Genomic DNA, 18,856 nt, shown 5'->3' with positions numbered 1-18,856 from the left:
GGGAGCTGCTGAGGGATTTGGTGCGTTTTGGATGGGTGGGGGATTTAAGATTTTTTTTTTTTATCGCCTCTCTGTAGCTAGAGCAAAAAGAACTGGCTGGGCAGCTGGTAGCCTGATCTACCCTGTGCATCATGGAGCAAGGAAGGCTGAAGGAGGCTCATTGTGTGGCCAAGAGGGGGAGATGTTTTCTGAGAAGGTTTGAGTTACCTTAAGGGGGCTTGACATTGTTGAGGAAAGGAAAGAAAATGAGGGCAAAGCAACTGCTTGGCGTTGGATGCATCAAAGAGGTTTGGATGAAAATTAAGATACTGGATGACCCAGCCAGGTTCTTGTCCAGGACCTTTTCCAGCTTCCAGGGTCAGGCCTGGTGGACCTACCAGCAAGCAACTACAGCGTTGGTGCATTCAACTATGCTTCAGTCCTTTCCCACGGAAATGGTTCGATGACTCCAAAGTCTTTATTGTACCCACTGACATTATGGTAATTCGGTCAGCCTGATTCAGATCTGCCAGGTTTGGTTGGCAGGTGGTTGATGGGGCTGACAGTTTGCGATTACATTTTATCAGACACTTGACTCCAGTGCCCAGACAGTGGAGTTAAAGCTTATCGTCAAGCTCATAGACATCTCTTGTTCTTGGTGGGACTGAAACTGGTTGTAAAGATGCAGGATTATCTCAGCTTAGTTGACCTATTCCACAACCACAACATTTGTGTTTGTGGGTCAACATGAAAAAGAATGAGGGACAAATATAAAGACAAGACATAGAATGATAAACCCTATTAGTAAGCTCATTACAACGGCAGAGGGAGACGATGGTGAGAAGATAGGGATTGATGTCTCCTCCTTGTCCTTACTCACTATTTCTTTTTTCTATATCTGGTCATTCCAACACAAGATGATTCAACTCTCCAACAGTCAGCCTGGGACCACATTGCGCTCTTTGTCAAATTCTCTGTTCTTGTGCACTAGTTTAGTTAAGAGTATGGGCTGCATTTGCACAACAAAGCAACAAGGTGTAAAGGAACCCTCCACTGGGACCCCCACATTGGTCACAGGGAATCTGGGGTCTGCGTCCATCCAGTCAGCTTTCACACATCCTGCCCCCACCAGTATTTAGTTACGTCCACTGTCCTCCTAGAAACAATGCTGAGTCTGACTCGGATCTCGCTCCCATCTCCTTCCCAGACCCTATCACCGTGGATGCACCAATGATTTCCCCTCATTCTGTTATTATCTTACCACCGCATCTATGGAAATGAGCTCCATTTGGAGACCAACCCAGGGTTGAGTGAGCTGTTGCAAATGAGGCTGTCATTAATTGGTGCAGGGAGCCCAGTAAGACAGGAGGAGGAGCACTGATTCACTCACATACGCACACACATTGAGTGTCCAAGTTGATTCATGTTAATGCAGTAACCCAAGCTCTTCTCCCTTTTTCAGTCAAATAAAGCAATGTTTTTCTGCTGTGTTTCCTTTTGTAAATAAATGCCCCTAGGGTGGGCCGAAGAGCCCCTTAAAGAGATGAAGTGGACTGTGCACTAGCTATGGAGAGGGCTGCTATCTAGGGAATCGGGGTTCAGTCCAAAGGCCTGACATTTTCTTCAGAAATCCTCTTTGTGCTTACGGCTCTAGTTTCAATATTTCCCTTCAGTTACTTACCAAACGCCACCCTTCACTGGTCCACAGGTCTACCCCCCTTTTCTCATCCACTCTCTCTTTACCATTCTGCTCTTGCTCTTCCCCTCTCCTATCCTCCCCCTTCCCCAAAAACTGATCTCAGATTAAATTTAACACTATACCTGGTGCAAAAGGTAGCACCTGCCTCTGATGCGTCTCCCTCCAGTAGAGCCGTACAGGGAACCCACACACTCACTCCTCCTCTGTCCTCTCATTCTGGGATCACTTTCTCCAGACTTTTGCTCTTTGAAATCAAGCGTACCCTGAGGCACGGTTTGGGCCGTGTTTGCCATTCTTGTCCTTGGCGGTTGTCCGGTGGAATTGGACCAGCACAGCGCTCTGTGTGAGTAGAGGATTTGGAAGGGTTTTTCTGGGCAGTCTCCCCCTCCCTTTTCTGCATCCAAGAGCAGAGCCCCTCCGCTCTTGAGACTGCGTTGATGGTACCCACTTGGATGTGACTTAGAGGCTCATGCACAGGTGACGTGCTGAACTTCTGTCCTATGAAGGCAGGTGAGTGCTGAATTCTTAGTTGTGGTCTCGGAACCGGAGCTCTTGTGTTTTGTTCTTGTTTTGTTTTGCTTTCTTATGACAAATTCGCTGTCTTTCACTCCTTGTCAGTTTCTCACAAGTGATGTTCAGGTGCTCTCTACCTCATTTACACCTCCCTTCTCTCTCTTTGTTTTGGAAACACACTTTGTGCATGAAAATGTAAATGATAGGTTTTAACTTCCAATCGGTAACTAAGTAATTTTGATAACATCTATCATTGCTATTAATACCAGTCGTCAGACAGGCAGCTTGTTTGAGATCGGTTTCTGAGAGGTTAGCCAAATGAACTCTGCCAGTCTATGTAATGTGAAGTGGAGAGCAATGGATTTGCCTGTTGGCATCTCACGCAGTATCTCATGGTTCACTTGGGAATCCCATCAAATGCAAGTTTCGTCTGTGCTGTGGTTTCATGACAGAAGATGTTATACAGGACATTGTCCAAACACATAGGCTCTCTTCAGGAGACTGGATTTCATTAATGTTGGATGTTCTTTCTTATTTAGCAATAGGAAGAAATGATACACGTAAGACTATGACTTAAGAATCCATTCATTATTCAAGCAGCTTGAATTAAAATGTACATTTGTTTCCATGCCAATGTTTTAATATGTTTTAATTATTTCCATGGAATGTTTTAATTAATAACATCCTGATACGGTTTGCACTGAAATGTTTTTTTTTAATTACACATTTCCTCTGATTTCTAGAAAAAAATTCTTTTTTTTTGTTGTTAATTGTTTGCATTTTTAGATGTACTTCATTTTAAGACTTGTACTTCATTTTTAATGGTTTTTATGACACTTTCTTTACTGTACGATAATTTTATGCGACAGCTCAATGCTAAATTTATTTTGCTACCACTGGATGATTATCTTACTAAGGCAAAGGCACAGGTCATCTGATTCCTGTTCTAAGATTCCAACATTGTGTGAAATATGAGAAATTTAGACTTACATTTGAAACCATGTCTTGACTTAGCTATAATGACATTGCAAGCTTTGGTTTGGTTTGCTAAGTGAAATCTGACAACATAATTCTGGATTTGTGATACTATGAAGAGCTTACATAATTCACAATAGGCAACGCAATGTGATTGTTTTTCCTAATACCACTGAATTATATAACATTATATATTTTCATGCCATACACATGACATGAGTCAAATACTAATTATTTAATAACACACTAGACCTTCGGCAGTATTTTTCTTTTGGATATGCATTTGAGTATTAGGTAGTTTATTTTAAGACAAGTTTTCTGTGGAATCATGCTTAAGACTGAATTAGACTGGATGTTTCAGTTTAAACCAGTGTTGCTTACTATTGCTTACTATCTGTTTTGTCACTGCACTTTCTAAAAGCCATTTAGTCCTCCTCATCAAAATATAGGTCTGCCTAAAACATTCCCAATTGACAGTTTTACCATCAGAATAATTTTATATCCTTATCATTTCCATCACCTGATATTTGGGAGGTTGTCCATTTATTTTGGCACACTAAGGCTGGGTGAATCTAAAGGGAGTGAAACACAAACTTCAGCCCCTCAGGGTTGCCTTAAAGACCCCGGCAACTCAAGCCTGCTAAATTAAACCCATTAGCCTCACTGTTCACAGCCCTTTCTCTGATGCCAACAAGTCATAGCACATAAACACTTGGTAATGGACCCTTCAGACGATGGAGAGGAGCAAGGCATGTTCTCCCAGCCGCGGGCTCATTGGCACTGTGGAGGCCTGGAACTGCAGCACCATAGCCCACTCACACGGTAGTGCTAGAGAATGTGATCCCAACACATTGTTCTCTATCACATAATAGAACCTTTTCAGCTCAGGGTGAACAGGCCCACCATGGAGAGGGAGAAAGGGGCAGAATGCCCCCATGGGAGACCTGGGAGACTGCACTTTAAACCAGGGAAGATTGGAGACAAATGTGTCTTGACCTAGTTGTTTATTTCTTTAAATAGGTTTATTATCATACTTAAAAAAAAAATATTATACTACTAATGGTTTTCTTTTTCTTTTTTTATCTTAAAATAACTGATATTTGGAAGGCTGGTGACACTACAGCATTGCTTATTTTTTGTAATGAATATTTCAATGTTTCTCAGGTGTTTAGGATGGTCAGAACAGGCACTTTAGTCTCTCTTCTCCAGCTCTTCAGCACCCTTGCTCCCAGAGGAGGTAAGTGATGTCCTCTTAGTACTGCCTATAAACCCTCTCCTGCTTCCACAGCCCCTCCTGAGCATTAGATGTAACAGTGATTGATGGACAAAAAGAGCCAAGGCACTGAATAAAGAGTCAATCAATAAGTGATGATGTCATAATGTGACATAAATATAAGAACCCAAAACCTTTTCCAAGTCTGTGTAAATGACTTCATCAGTCTGAAAAGTAAAAAGAAAAAACTTCGATTCGCACTTGTACTTGCTCTTATGAAAATGTACCATAGTTCTTAACTGTAGCATTTGTTATAATAAAGCTAGCCTATTAATCATTACCGGGTCAATAATGCCTTTTTTTATTAATCTATATAGCATTTGTTATGAAAAACAACAGCCTGCACATTTAGAAACAATATCTACAACATAAATCTATAGGGAAAAAATCTATTCCCTTAATAGATTATCTATTATAAATTCTACAAGTTAGACAAAATTTACCACAATAAAAGCTTACAATAAAACGTGATAAATTCTAGTAAAGGTGGTCATGAGTAGTTTAAAAAGATTTTAATATATGTTAATGCTGGTGCAAGATTGTTTTCTCCTCTTTTCTTCAGTCTTTTTAGTTTATGTGCCTTTTTTAGATAATGTGCGACTTTCAATTTCTTGATAGAATTCTAATAGATCTCACATTTTACCATCAGCTTTGCTGGTTTTGGTCTATGCCCCTGATCTGTCCAAAACACCCTCACAGGGCCAACTGATCAATGCGTTTTTGCTTTGTCAACATTTACTTTTCCTCTGCTTAGCTTTTTCTCAGGATACCCTCTACCCCTTTGGACCCGCTCATAGGGATTTAGAAACCCCTAAGATGGATGATGGCAGTTCTCCAGAGATTCAACTACTAATTCCATTCATATTCTTCAATGTGCCCTCTAGATCCCTTTATGTAAGTATCCAAAATATGGACGAGAACTGTGAGAAAAATCACCCCAAAATCTCCATGCAACGTCTTAAGTGTTCAATTCAGCAGTGAATTGTGTAACAGCACATCATCCTATATTTCCCAATAGGTCAACAACAATGGAGTGATCTCCTTCAACATTCAGGTGAGTCAATTCACTCCAGAGGCTTTTCCCCTCAGTGACAGCCGTTCCTTCATTGCCCCTTTATGGGCTGACGTGCATAATGGTATCCGTGGGGATGTGTACTACCGTGAGACAACAGACCCAGAGATCCTGGAGAGGGTCACTCAGGATGTCAGAAAGTATTTGAAGAATATGGTGTCCTTCACTGCCACCTGGGTCTTCATTGCTACCTGGAATCAGGTCACCTTTTATGGAGGCAGCCAGACAACGCCGGTGAGGCAAAAAGAGTTTAATTTGCATGACCAATATCAAAACTGCGCTAATGAGCAGCATGTACTGTGTGATCACCACAATAATCACTACCACCAACACAAAAGAGAGTAATCATTCTTTTTTTTTCTTTCCATTCTTTTCAGGTAAATACATTTCAGGCAGTTTTGATCTCCGATGGCCAAGCTTATTTTGCTATGTTTAACTATGGAGAGATCAACTGGAGCACAGGCACGGCTAGTGGAGGAGACCCTCTTACGGGCCTGGGAGGAACCACAGCACAGGTAATCTCAGAAATCTCACCTTGTGATATAACTGTTGTATATATGTGATATAACTCTTTATCATTCTCTGCTATGATTACCCTCTCTAGGCAGGTTTTAATGGTGGAGATGTCAGCCATTTCTTGAACCTTCCCGGATCACGCTCGAACGAAGTGGTCAACATTGAACAGACCACTAATGTTAACGTGCCTGGACGGTGGTTCTTCCGCATTGATGCCGACCAGATAGACCCAGCAAATGGCTGCAGCTACAATGGTAAAAAAAAAACTATATAATTATATCATGTTTTCATGGTATTTGATACATTAAATTAATATTTTACTTATATCTTAAATGTGTGCTCCTTGTTTTTTATGTACACCATGTACACTTTTTACTCAACATGTTCCCCTCATGCCTTATCTTACTCTCTCTTCTTTTTCGGTGTCTCTGCAATCTTTTTTTTCAGGGCGGTTTTACCGTCGTGGGGAGGTTTTTTGGTTATCAGACCAATGCACTCAGCGATGTAGATGTCTTGATCTGAATAATGAGGTCATCTGCCAAGAAACTCCATGTGGTCAGTTAGAGACCTGTGAACAGGTGGAGGGGGCTTACTACTGCCAGCCTACCCGTACCAGCACCTGTGTGGTGTTTGGAGACCCCCACTACCACACTTTTGATGGATTTCTATATCATTTCCAGGTACAGTATAGGGTTAAAATCCCATTTCCATAAAACAGGAAATGAAAAAAAATCCTGACTAACTCCAATAATAATGTGTGAACGGGTGACTTTTTCTCCCCTGAAAGTTGCATTCAAAGTGCACTTGGCTCACTGAATGTGCATGATGCTTCTGGAAATAGTAAAGTCTGAAGTTTCCAAAGAAACATAAAAAATATAAGGATCATCATATTACACACATTCAGTTCATAAGATATCCATTATCAGAGATTATGCTAGAAGCAAAAGCTCATATAAGGTAATCCTACCACAAAGCTGAGTATCATGCTGATCACTTTTTTGTTTTTTTGTTTTTTTGCTCTGTATAGAACTGTAGGCTAAAACTATGTGATTGCCTTGATCTCCCATCCAGGGTACTTGCTCATACCTGTTGGCTCGTCCATGCTGGGAAATGCCTGGTTTGCCCTTCTTCAGTGTGGAGGCCAAGAATGAGAACCGTGGTGTGACCACTGTGTCCTGGCTACGGGATGTCACAGTGGAGGTGTACAACCACCGTGTCACACTACCCAAAGGGACTCTGGGAACTGTGCAGGTCAGCTTTCGTCAAGTTTCAGTCCTTTAAATATGAAGCTGTTACTCCTACTAAATTGACCAACTGTGCAATCAGTATGAATAGCAGCCTAGTAGATTAAATTGTTCTTGCAGGACACAGGCAATATAACCTTTCTCTTTCACTTTGTGTTTCTGTTGTTACAGGTGGATGGCCTGATAAAGACTCTCCCTGTTCAACTTCAACTAGGCGCAGTCAAGGTATACCAATCTGGCGTTGCTGTCGCTTTGGAAACAGACTTTGGTCTTTTGGTGACCTATGACGGATTGCACTACGCCTCCATCTCCCTCCCCAGCTCTTATTTCAACAACACTTGTGGTCTGTGTGGTAACTACAACGATGACCCCGCCGATGATCCCGTGTTGCCAGATGGCTCTTTGGCAGAGAGCGTAGTGGAACTGGGTGGTAGCTGGCGAGCTGAGGACACAGATTTTCGTTGTACAGATGGCTGTGCCCAGAACTGTAGCATGTGTGAACCGGCAGCTGAAGTGTTCTACTTTCGCTCAGACTACTGCGGGCTGATCAATAAGACTGATGGGCCTTTCAGAGACTGCAGAGCTGTGGTAGACCCCACAGTATTTGTGTACAGCTGTGTTTATGATATGTGCAGCAATCGTGATAACATCACCACCCTGTGCCAGGCTATACAGGCATATGCACTTGCATGCCAGGCCTTGGGAGTCACTATACGACCCTGGAGATCACGCTCATTCTGTGGTGAGTGATATCAGGTGTGACATTAAGGTTAATTCTGTGTCAATAAAGTCCAGCCATCGTAGAGAGTTCTTTTAGAGGTTAAATCAAGTATACATTGTTAAATACTTTTCTCACTTTCTATCATCAGTATGTTCTTTCTATGTTCTCTTTTCCACTGACCTTGCATTTTTCCATTTGCCATTGGCTCTTAGCATTGACATGCCCTGAGAACAGCCACTACCAAATCTGCACGAGTGCATGTCCTGCCTCCTGCTCCGACCTGACGTCTCACCTCTACTGTACCCATCCATGCACTGAGGGCTGCCAGTGTGACCAGGGCTATGTGCTGAGTGGTAGCCGCTGCGTCCGTCGCTCTGAGTGTGGATGTGAGCGTGATGGCCTGTACTATGCCCTAAATGAGACCTTCTGGGCAGGGGAAGGAGGTGAGGTGGGTGAAGAATGCTCCCAGCGCTGTGTGTGTGGCCCGGCAGGTGAAGTAACATGCTTCAATGACTCTTGTGGTGAAGGCGAGGTGTGTGTAGCAGAAGTTGGGTTGTTGGGATGTTACCCTCGTCGCGAAGCAGCCTGTTTGCTGTCTCAGACTCAAATACTGGCTACGTTTGATGGGTCCACAATGCCGTTCCCTGATGAAAGCTCATTCTACTTGGTGAAGACTTTGGGACGCTTGCCTGCAAATGTTACATCAGTGGAGGTGAAGATTGGCAGGAAGCTGGTGAATAAGGGCCCTACATGGCTACGGCCAGTGGTCGTTAGGGTGGGACATTTGGAAGCACAGATAGGTGGCTCAGATTTTGACTTGATAAAGGTTTGTGGTGACTTTTATATCCTCTACTCTGCAAAAAAAAATTGTCAGTTCCCAAGTCTGTGAAACTAAAAGATGCTTTTAAAAAGATACCTTCTTGGGACACCTCACTATAGCAATATCATTACTTGTACAGTAGCTTTGATTGTTCCTCAATATATTCTCACATATTGTTCAGACCAAGTTAGCTGATTGTATGACATGCTGATGATGTCGTAATTCTTCTCCCCACCCAGGTCAACGGTGAACCAGCGTTTCTTCCTTATGTCCATCCAGTGGAGCCTTTAATAATATACCGGTCCTCTGGCAATATCACGGTGATTGAGTGGAGTGGTTTAGTCCGCACTCGATACTCACGTCAGGGCCTGCTAAACATCACTCTCTCCACTCTCTTTTACAACACCACCTGTGGTCTTTGTGGTTTCTTCAATGGAGATCCAATTGATGACCTCCGTCTACCTAGCGGAAGGCAGGCCGATACACCCGAACAGTTTATTGAAGGCTGGAAAGCCATTGCGGATGATCTGACATGCAATGGCGATTGTGAGGACTTGTATCGTATGTGTACAGATTTAAGGCTGTACCAGAGCCCATGGCTGTGTGGAAACATCAATGACCTAGGAAACGGCTCGTTCCTGGCTTGCCACACAGCTGTTAATCCCTCTCCTTTCTTCAGGAACTGCCTCTACAACATGTGTGTGCGGGAAGGAAACCGTTCTGCCCTGTGTAACTCCCTCCAGGCATATGCTTCAGCTTGCCAGGATGCTCAGATCATCTTGGGAGCCTGGAGGAGTGCTACCAACTGCCGTAAGAGTGTTGGTTGTTTCTCTCTTTTATCATTTTCAGCACCTTCTATCCCTTTCACATAATTTCCTTTTTCTTTGTTTCTTTAGCTCTACCCTGTCCAGAAAACAGTCATTTCGATGAGTGTACATCTGCATGCCCTCTCACTTGCTCTAACCTGGATGATCCTGAGGAGCCATGCCCTCTACCCTGCTCCGAGGGCTGCCAGTGTGAAGAGGGATTTGCCCTCCGTGATGGCATCTGTGTGGCACTTAGCGATTGTGGCTGCTTCTACCTGGGCCGGCAGCTAGCCACCAATGAGACATTCTGGACAGACTGGGAGTGCCAGGAGCGCTGCTACTGCAACGGCACAGACAACAGTGTCTACTGCACCTTCTCCCCCTGTCACCCAGCGGAGTACTGCCAGGAGAATGAAGGCCTGTTTTTCTGTCAGCCAAGGACAGAGGCCATGTGTGTTGTTGCTGGTTATGGACACTTTTTGCCATTTGGAGGTGTACCATTTGACCTCCAGAGCAGCTGTACTCTCCGTCTGGCCACTACTGAGTGTGGAGAGGGGGACGAGGATGGCTTTGGGGGACTAGAGAGTGCAGAGACAGTTCTGGGAGGACTGGCCAGGTTCCAGTTTTCAGCTCGGAATGAAGAGCGAGACACAGGCCAGGCTATATGGGTGCGGGGATTTGTTCTGGAGGTCTATGGATATGAAATTGAGGTGTCACAAAGTTTCAAACACACAGTCACGGTAAGATTGTCCTGAGCTATGTGTTGTATGTGTTGATTATGACTAATGTGAATCTTATGTTTTTTTTAGCTTTGTTTTAAACAGGGACATGTTCAAGAATTGTAATTAGCATGCAACTTAAATCAATTAGAGTGCCACAAATAGCTTGTTCATATTTGCATGTACAAACGTGATCCAGCAGCCAAAGCTGATTTGGATCAATACAAAATTCTATACCTGCACCTGAAACAGACAGCTACTGATACACTTTTTGGCCATTTGCACGAGTGGCAGACATTTTATAATCACAAGAATTCCTCTGTAATTCTAGAACTCCACCTTTTGAAGGTCAAACTCCTCATTTGTATGATACAAAGTTGTTTTAATCAGCCCAGAGAGAAGAGCTAAACAAAGGAGTAAATTTTTTCAGGTGAGGGGTATAATATTTCAGCCAGCATCTGTTAGCATACTGCACCAGATACAGAGGGAAACTTATAACTGAGTGACGTCTGGAATGAGTTCACAACACTACTGGAAGATCTGAGGAACTTTAGATCAAATAAAGATTGAGGGGAGAAGAAAACCAAGTTAGAAATTGAGAGACAGAGTGAATCATAATGAAACTGGCTTTTGTATAGATAGAAGTATAGAGAGTAATGATAGACAATGAACAACAGATTGATCAAATGAGATGATATAAGAAGCAAAGCCAGGAGATGAGACGTATTATGTACCAAACAGATTTGATTGCTATTATTGAAACAAATGTCAATATTTTTTTTAATCTCTTTTAGGTGAATAAAGAGCGCCTGTATCTGCCTATAAAACTCGGTCCAGGGAAAGTTAACATCTACGCCCTTGGTCTGCAGTTACTTGTGGAGACAGACTTTGGTCTGAAGGTGGAGTACAGATCAAAATACATATTGCAACATACTGTACACGGGGGAAAAAAAAGCAAAACTCCTCAGATTACAACATTATCCACTGTGTAAGCTAATACACAGTTAATATCTCTACAGGTGGCTTTTGACTGGAATACTCTACTGCTTCTGACTCTTCCTCGCAGTCTCTTTAACACCACCTGTGGGCTCTGCCAAGGAATGCCTATTACTGGTCCCACTCTAAGTGTCACAGAATGGGGCATGGCATGGGCAGAACGTGACACCTTCTGCCAAGTTGGTTGCGGGGACTCTTGCCCTCGCTGTGGATTGGCTGAGAGGGGCCTAGCTGCTGAGGTCCCCGCCCAAGTAACAGATGCTGTTGGTAACATTGACATGGATGAGGGTAACCCAGGAAACCGTTTCCACCTTGCTGAAGGGTTGTATGTGTATGTCGAACCTGAGGCGGTGAGATTATGTGGATTTATAATAGACCGTGGAGGTGTGTTTGCGCGCTGTCACAGCAAAGTGGCACCAGCATACTTCTACCAGAGCTGTCTGCAGGATACATGTGTGGATCAAGGTGCGAGAGAGACCATCTGTAATTGGCTACAGATTTATGCCAATACCTGTCAGACACAAGGAGTGTCTGTCATTGGCTGGAGAAGTTCCACACCCTGTGGTGAGAGATATTTTAATTTATGTTCATTTACTCATGTCACAGTCTTATGCATAAAAATTAATGGTACTTTCTAAAGCAAGTATTGCAATTTTATTTCCTCATACTTGAGGTTAGGGGTTTGTTCTACAGTAAAACGTGTGTCTTAATAAGGAGAGATGTGCTGTTTATTTTCTAAGGGATCAGATTTTCACCTGGTGGATGACAAAACAAAACAAAACATAGACTTACAATGAAGGAGGAGCTGGACCCACTTTTAGAAACTAGAATATCATAGACACTTGAGGGTGGGTTCTTTTGATTTGGACCAGTTAACAGCCAAAATACCCTAGCAATTTTCTTCAGGAAATTAAAGATTTGAAAGATTTATGAGGCTGCTATGAAAAGTATTGTCATTTTTATGCATTTAAATGCAAATATTGTTTGCACTTCTAGGGCTTACATGAAAACGCTATTCCAAAACCCCTTAATGCTTGGTGTTACGCTGGCTAACCACAAGCCATGTCTTAATTTACAAATATTCTGTTTTGCCAACATAAAAACTACAAGACACTTTATCACAATCAAAGCCCCGTGAATGCCACACATTTATATAAGCCCTTTAAAGTGAAATGCAATACATCCTCTTTACTTCTGGAGAAACTCACCCATCCAGTGAACTCTATGTGTGTCCAGTCCTGTCGTGCCCTGTGAACAGCCACTATTCCAGCTGTATGATGGTGTGCCAGCCGCAATGTGCCCCTGCACGTGGACAGAGAGACTGTAACCAGTACTGTGTTGAGGGGTGCCAGTGTGACCTAGGCTTTGTGCTCAATGGCAAGAGTTGTATCCTCAGTCAGAACTGTGGATGCTACACGGATGGTAAATACTATGAGGTAAGACAGCATGTCACGAAACTAGACAATACATCAAATACAATAAACATCTATTAAAACCGTGCAGTATACAATACAATACCTATTATTGGCAATAAAAGTGTTTTATTTCATTGCCACACTTTTCTTAATGAGTCTCTGTATCCAATCTGTTTAACTAGTAAAAACTTGTTAATATATTTTGTCTTGTTACATCTGCATTTTTTTTCATGTTTAAGCAAAAATGTCATAAAATGTATTATTTTGTATTATGAAATAATAAATAAGATATTATTAAATTTTAATTGTTTTACTCCATAAAAGTTAAGAGTGATAAAAGTACTCATGTTTTCCAGAAAATGTAGAGCTAGCATTCCTCTTCTGCCTTTTCTTGAAACGCAAATATGTTGTTGTTGTTGTTTTCACTCTATTTTCTCAGCCTAAGCAGTTGTTCTGGAACAGTGACTGCACTAAACGCTGTCAGTGTATTGGACGGAATCTGATTCAGTGTGACCCAAGGCGATGCAAAGCAGAGGAGGAATGTGTTCTACGTCATGGTGTGCGAGGATGCTTTGCCCGACGTAATCAGCACTGTGTAGCATCGGGTGGCGGCGTCTTCCGTACTTTTGATGGTGCCTCTCTTCGTTTACCTGCCTCATGCTCCTTTGTTCTTTCAACGATCTGTCACAAGCTGCCTGAGTTATCTTTTCAACTCATTGCCAATTTTGACAAGTGGAGTACACCCAACCTAACCACCATCTCCCATGCTTACCTCTACATCAACGAGGAGAACATTCTCATCTCCGGAAACACAGTCAAGGTAGGAACAACGAATTTGTACTGCAAATTATGTATGGGACAGGACATCACTCAGGTGAAGTGGTCTTGAATTTCCTAGGAGAATTTAAAGGAGAAACAGGTATTTCAAAATGAAAATTTAGAGCAGAGTGTCTCAACCTCTCAAGCCCTCGAGGTCCACTGTCCTGCAGAGTTGAGCTCCAACCCTAATCAAACACATCTGAACAAGCTAATAAAGGTCTTCAGGATTACTAAAATGTGATAAGCAGTTGAGTTTGATTAGAGTTGGAGCCACAGTCTACAGGAAAATGGAGATTGGATCCAGAGTTGAGAAATCCTGCTTTAGAGGATGGATTTTGCGATTGCTTTTTATATGTTGACTATGAAATTACTCTATAATGATTAAGACATTAAATGTCTCCTAGCTAAATGCTAAGTGTTTTCCTCTTTTACCTCAGGTAAATGGTACGCCCGTGTCCGTACCTTTTGTCACAGGTCTAATGACACGAGTATCCACATCAGAGGGATTCCTGGTGATCGACACTCCCCAGGACATCCAGGTGCGTTATAACAGATTCAACATCCTCAGCATTACAATGGGCCCACGGCTGCAGAACAAGGTGTGTGGACTGTGTGGGAACTTCAATGGGGACCCCACTGATGATTATATCACCTCTCGTGGAAAACCTGCCGTCAGTGCACTGGAGCTCGCTCAGAGTTGGAAAACCAATGGCATGCAGAACAGGTTAGCAAGAAAAAGTGTGCCGTTATATTTATCACTCATCTAATTAGTTTCACCCTGTACTTATTACATTGCCACTCATTTTCTATCCTCCATTGCCTGACTCTTGCCTGTAGTTGTGATGAGACGCAGTATGTGGCCCTGGCTCAATCCTGTGATAATACAGCAGTATCAGAGCTCCAGGGAGAAGAAAACTGTCTAAAGCTCACAGATTTTAAAGGTTTCTTCCAGCCCTGCCACGGCCTACTGGACCCTCACCCCTTCTACCAGTCCTGCTACATGGACGGCTGCTACAACCACCGTAAGGCCCAGGTGTGCGGCTCCATGGCAGCCTACGCTGAGGCCTGCCGCTCTTTCGGCACACTTACCACCAAGTGGATCGCCCAGGAGAACTGCTGTAAGAGGACGCTGCCACCTACAGGATAAGATGGAGAAGTGTAGAAAGTGAAAGGCAGCACTGCTCAATTGTCATTTTTAGAAGTACATTTTATATGTATTATTTGTCTTATTATTATTTGTCCATGCTTCCAAGATTATCACAAGTCACTTTCACAATTTTGACAAAACTGAAATATTTTATTAGAAACTTTCTGTGCTAACTTTGTAACTGGACCTGTCTTTAGCAGAATGGATCTATGACCCCTGTGCAGGAGAGATCTGCTCTAACAACACGTGTGAGCAGGAGAATGGAGGAGATTTGTGTGGCTGCCCTGAGCTACCCAGCACTGACATTAGTGAGTGAAACAAATATATAAATCCAAATAAATATAAATCCTTTGTAGGGTCTCTTTGAAGTTGTTTTTATCATTATTGCTCATACTTAAAAGTAGTAAACCCAGTCACATTATCCTGCACTAGTTACTTTTTATGTTATAGCAGCAGGCTAACTGCTAAATTAAAAGGTCACATTATGAATTGGTATGAAATATTGAGAAAAGATAATACAGAACATCTTGTTTTTGTGGTGTAGGTGAGGATGACATCATCCAGGCAGAGGTGACCTGTAAACACGCTCAGATGGAGGTTTCTATCTCTAAGTGCCGTTTGTTCCAGTTGGGCTTTGAGAGAGAGGACGTACGAATTAACGACCAGCACTGTGCTGGTATCGAGGGAGAGGATTTCATCTCGTTCCATATAAACAATACCAAGGGACATTGTGGCTCTATTGTACAGGTGAACAAATCCCTCTTTTCCCTAATTAACAATTGTTCAGGATCAGACTGTCTCAGTTTAGACACTAAGAGCTCTGCCTCTCGAGAGAGTGGAAAGTACTGGTCCTGGTAAAGAAAATGAACTGTTCCATTCACATCCATTTACATATATGCGAATACAAGCAAAGAAGTTCAGGTTTGGTGCACATTTGTATAGAGAAAAGACACTTGAGCAATAGCTTAGACCAGCTAGGACAGCTTAAAGGGATAGTTCACCCAAAAATGAGAATTCTGTGGTTGACATCTGTGGTTCAACTTTAATTTTATGAAGCTATAAGAATGCTTTTTGTGTGCAAAGAAAACAAAAATAATGACTTTTTTCAACAGTTCTTCTCTGTCGTGTCAGTCTTCGCCACCATTCACGAGAGTTCCACGATGCTTGCGTGTGGTGCTGCTGACACAGGAGCTGGCATTTACAAGTAGAGGAATGCACACGCATGCGTTGTGGTACTAACATGAATGTTATTTTTGTTTTCTTTTTGCACAAAAAGTATTCTCGTAGCTTCATAAGGTTGAACCACAGATGTCACATGGACTATTTTAACAATGTCCTCACTACCTTTCTGGGTGCGAGTGCCAGTCCTCATTCAGACAGCGGTTTATCATAGTTCTCCACCGATTTATACCCAAACCCTGTCTTGAGGTCCACCACATCCAAATATGTGCTGTTGAATAACAATAGCTAAATTTCTATTTCCTTGAACGTGGTAGTTCACTTGCTGTCTATGCCGGGTCAGAAAGCATTCTTAATGCACACTTTAATTTGGGGAATAATTTTACCTTCTGAGAAACCTCTTTTCCTCTGAAAATTGAGGCATTTTCATGCAGATCTTTTGCTGTCTTGCGATGAGTTCAGCAAAGAGCTTTCTTCCAATGTGGCGGACGGAACCAACGAAAATACTATTAAAAATTAAAAATAACGTTACAACGAGTCTCTTGCGTGGGTCATGTGAAGAGAGCTGTCGTGCATGAACGACCACCTAGAAAGTGTGTTCCAAAAAGCTATTTAAGCAGGAGTTCTTGTCTTCTTGATTTTGGTTTAGATATAACCGTAGAGCTCTGATAGAGTTTTTGGAGTTAAACATTCAAAATATGTTTTTTCATTAAACCATCCATAATTCAATACTAATGAGCTGAAGTTAGTCTTATGGTTTGATAAATATTACAACATTTTTTGAGGACAAAATAGTCTTTCTGGTTCACTGTATAAGATTATTAAATGTTTGCTGATTTAGTTCTAAATTACTCAGGTTGGTACACAATACATTTTGAAACTGCTTTCCAAATGTGTTTTCAAGAGAGATCTTTTGCAACTATTCATGACTTTCAGATTTACAGCAGAAGATACTATTCTCATTGTGTTTTTGCTTTTCATAATCTAATTTTCATTGTGTGCATACTTGATGTGCTGTCTGCTTGGCTGAATATGTTGTTTTCTGTGGAAAGGTAATTAAATTCACAGTAACTTTATGTGTGTGTTCATGTGTGTGTATTTGTGAGTCTAGTCGAATGGAACACACATTATGTACAAGAACACGGTGTGGATCGAGAGTGTGAACAACACAGGGAATGTAGTGACACGTGATAAGACCATCAATGTGGAGTTTTCTTGTGCTTATGAACTGGACATCAAGATCTCCCTGGAGACAGTATTGAAGCCAATGCTCAGGTCAGACATTCACACCTCACAAAAAAAAAAAAACACTACCACTGTATTACCATGTTATTTGTGTATCATGGAACAACCACATTTATTATCATAAATGACAAGCACGATATAGATAACATAATATGATAAAGATAAAAACTCCCTTTTTCTATTGTCCACAGTGTAATAAACCTCACTCTACCGACCCAAGAGGGCAACTTCATCACAAAAATGGCCCTTTACAAGAATGCCTCATACCGACATCCATACCGTGAGGGAGAAGTGGTGCTGAGCACCAGGGACATTCTGTTTGTGGGGGTGTTTGTGGAAGGAGCAGATAATAAACAGCTTATTCTCATTGTGAACATGTGCTGGGCTACACCATCTCGTTACAGCAGCGATCGCCTTCGTTACATTATCATAGAGAGAGGGTAAGCAAATAGCTCATGAAAAGAGCCATACACATATTTCAATACATATGTAACATAATAACATATTCAAATACTGCACAAAGTTCAGAAGAGGACTACACAACCAAATACATACCAATGAGTTTACAGCTCTCGCATGACTGTAATTCCAGGTGTCCTAACATCAAGGATAACACTATAGGCATGGCTGAGAATGGCGTGTCCCTCACCTGCCGCTTCCACGTCACTGTCTTTAAGTTCATTGGTGATTATGATGAGGTGCATTTGCATTGTGACGTCTCTCTTTGTGACTCAGAGACCAACACCTGCAAAGTGGTGAGAGCTTGTATACACACACACATCGACAAACACCTTTTTATTTTATTTTTAGCTGTTTTGCCATTTACAACAATAGAGACAATGGTAAAGGGGGTTGGTGCATAATGTGCCACTAAAACATGGCTTGATCTGACAAATACAAACATGATTTAGTGTGAATTTGGTGATGTTTTTGCATCTTGTTCATCTCTCCATCAATCATCTTGGATAAGTGCTTCTTTTGGATTCAGAATGGCTTTTTGCTTTTACAGAATTGCCCTCATAACAAACGAAGTTATACAGATTACAGTCAGCATAAAGAACAGATCCTATCAGTGGGACCAATCAGAAAAAGAGGTATGGAGTATATTTTAGATTTATGCATGAATGCATGACCCGTGTATGTGAGAGAGAGAGAGAGAGAGAGCGAGTGAGGAATGTGTGTGTAGTTTAATAGTGGAGGCAATAGGATGTGGATGTATAATTGGGTGTTTTGTGTATGTGCATATTAGCAAGGTGATTACAGCTATAACCGTGTGTGTGTATGTGTGTTTTAGATTCAGACTGGTGTGAAGAGGATAATGGTGGCTGTGAGCAGATCTGCACAAGTCAAGTAACAGGCGCTGTGTGCAGCTGTGTGACAGGAATGCTGCAAAGAGATGGGAAGAGCTGCCGAGGTAAACTGCGAATACACACACACATGTGCTGTTTTCAAATTTTTAATAGGTGAACATTGCCTAAAGTGGCATGCTACAAAGAGTAAAATATCCCAGCGCCTTGTAATTATTAGCACTCTTGGAACACAGTACTACTGCATGGGTGACTTTTATGCAACAGTAAAAAAAAAAAAAGCAACTTAAATTAAACTTGCATTTTAAACACAATATTGCCAGTTACTTTTAAAATGTTTCTCCACTAAAGAAAATGGAGTAGTGGAGTGCCTATGTATTTTTGTAAGCCAACCCAAAAGTTGTAGAAGCA

The 18,856-nt window shown here is 42.0% G+C and overlaps 1 protein-coding gene across 1 annotated transcript; it reads left to right on the top strand.

Annotated features, from left to right (window-relative positions):
* Positions 1–5,255: 5,255 nt before the first annotated feature.
* LOC107688634 (alpha-tectorin-like) lies at positions 5,256–17,911 on the top strand (the record flags this gene model as incomplete). The annotated part of the gene is made up of 22 exons (XM_016486351.1): positions 5,256–5,333; positions 5,458–5,745; positions 5,889–6,026; positions 6,116–6,281; positions 6,475–6,707; positions 7,099–7,278; positions 7,443–8,013; positions 8,205–8,435; positions 8,520–8,767; positions 9,052–9,622; positions 9,709–10,358; positions 11,132–11,236; positions 11,357–11,897; positions 12,570–12,769; positions 13,188–13,568; positions 14,005–14,291; positions 14,405–14,685; positions 14,912–15,022; positions 15,259–15,461; positions 17,005–17,168; positions 17,330–17,578; positions 17,731–17,911. Coding segments are annotated over exons 1-22 (6,057 nt in total), but the record flags the coding sequence as incomplete, so codon positions are not given.
* Between the last annotated feature and the right edge of the window lie 945 nt (positions 17,912–18,856).

This window comes from Sinocyclocheilus anshuiensis, unplaced genomic scaffold (genome assembly GCF_001515605.1).
Source record: "Sinocyclocheilus anshuiensis isolate Anshui unplaced genomic scaffold, SAMN03320099.WGS_v1.1 scaffold805, whole genome shotgun sequence".
Taxonomy (NCBI): domain Eukaryota; kingdom Metazoa; phylum Chordata; class Actinopteri; order Cypriniformes; family Cyprinidae; genus Sinocyclocheilus; species Sinocyclocheilus anshuiensis.
The sequence above is the reverse complement of the archived record's forward strand: the minus strand, read 5'-3'. Positions and strand labels throughout refer to the sequence as shown.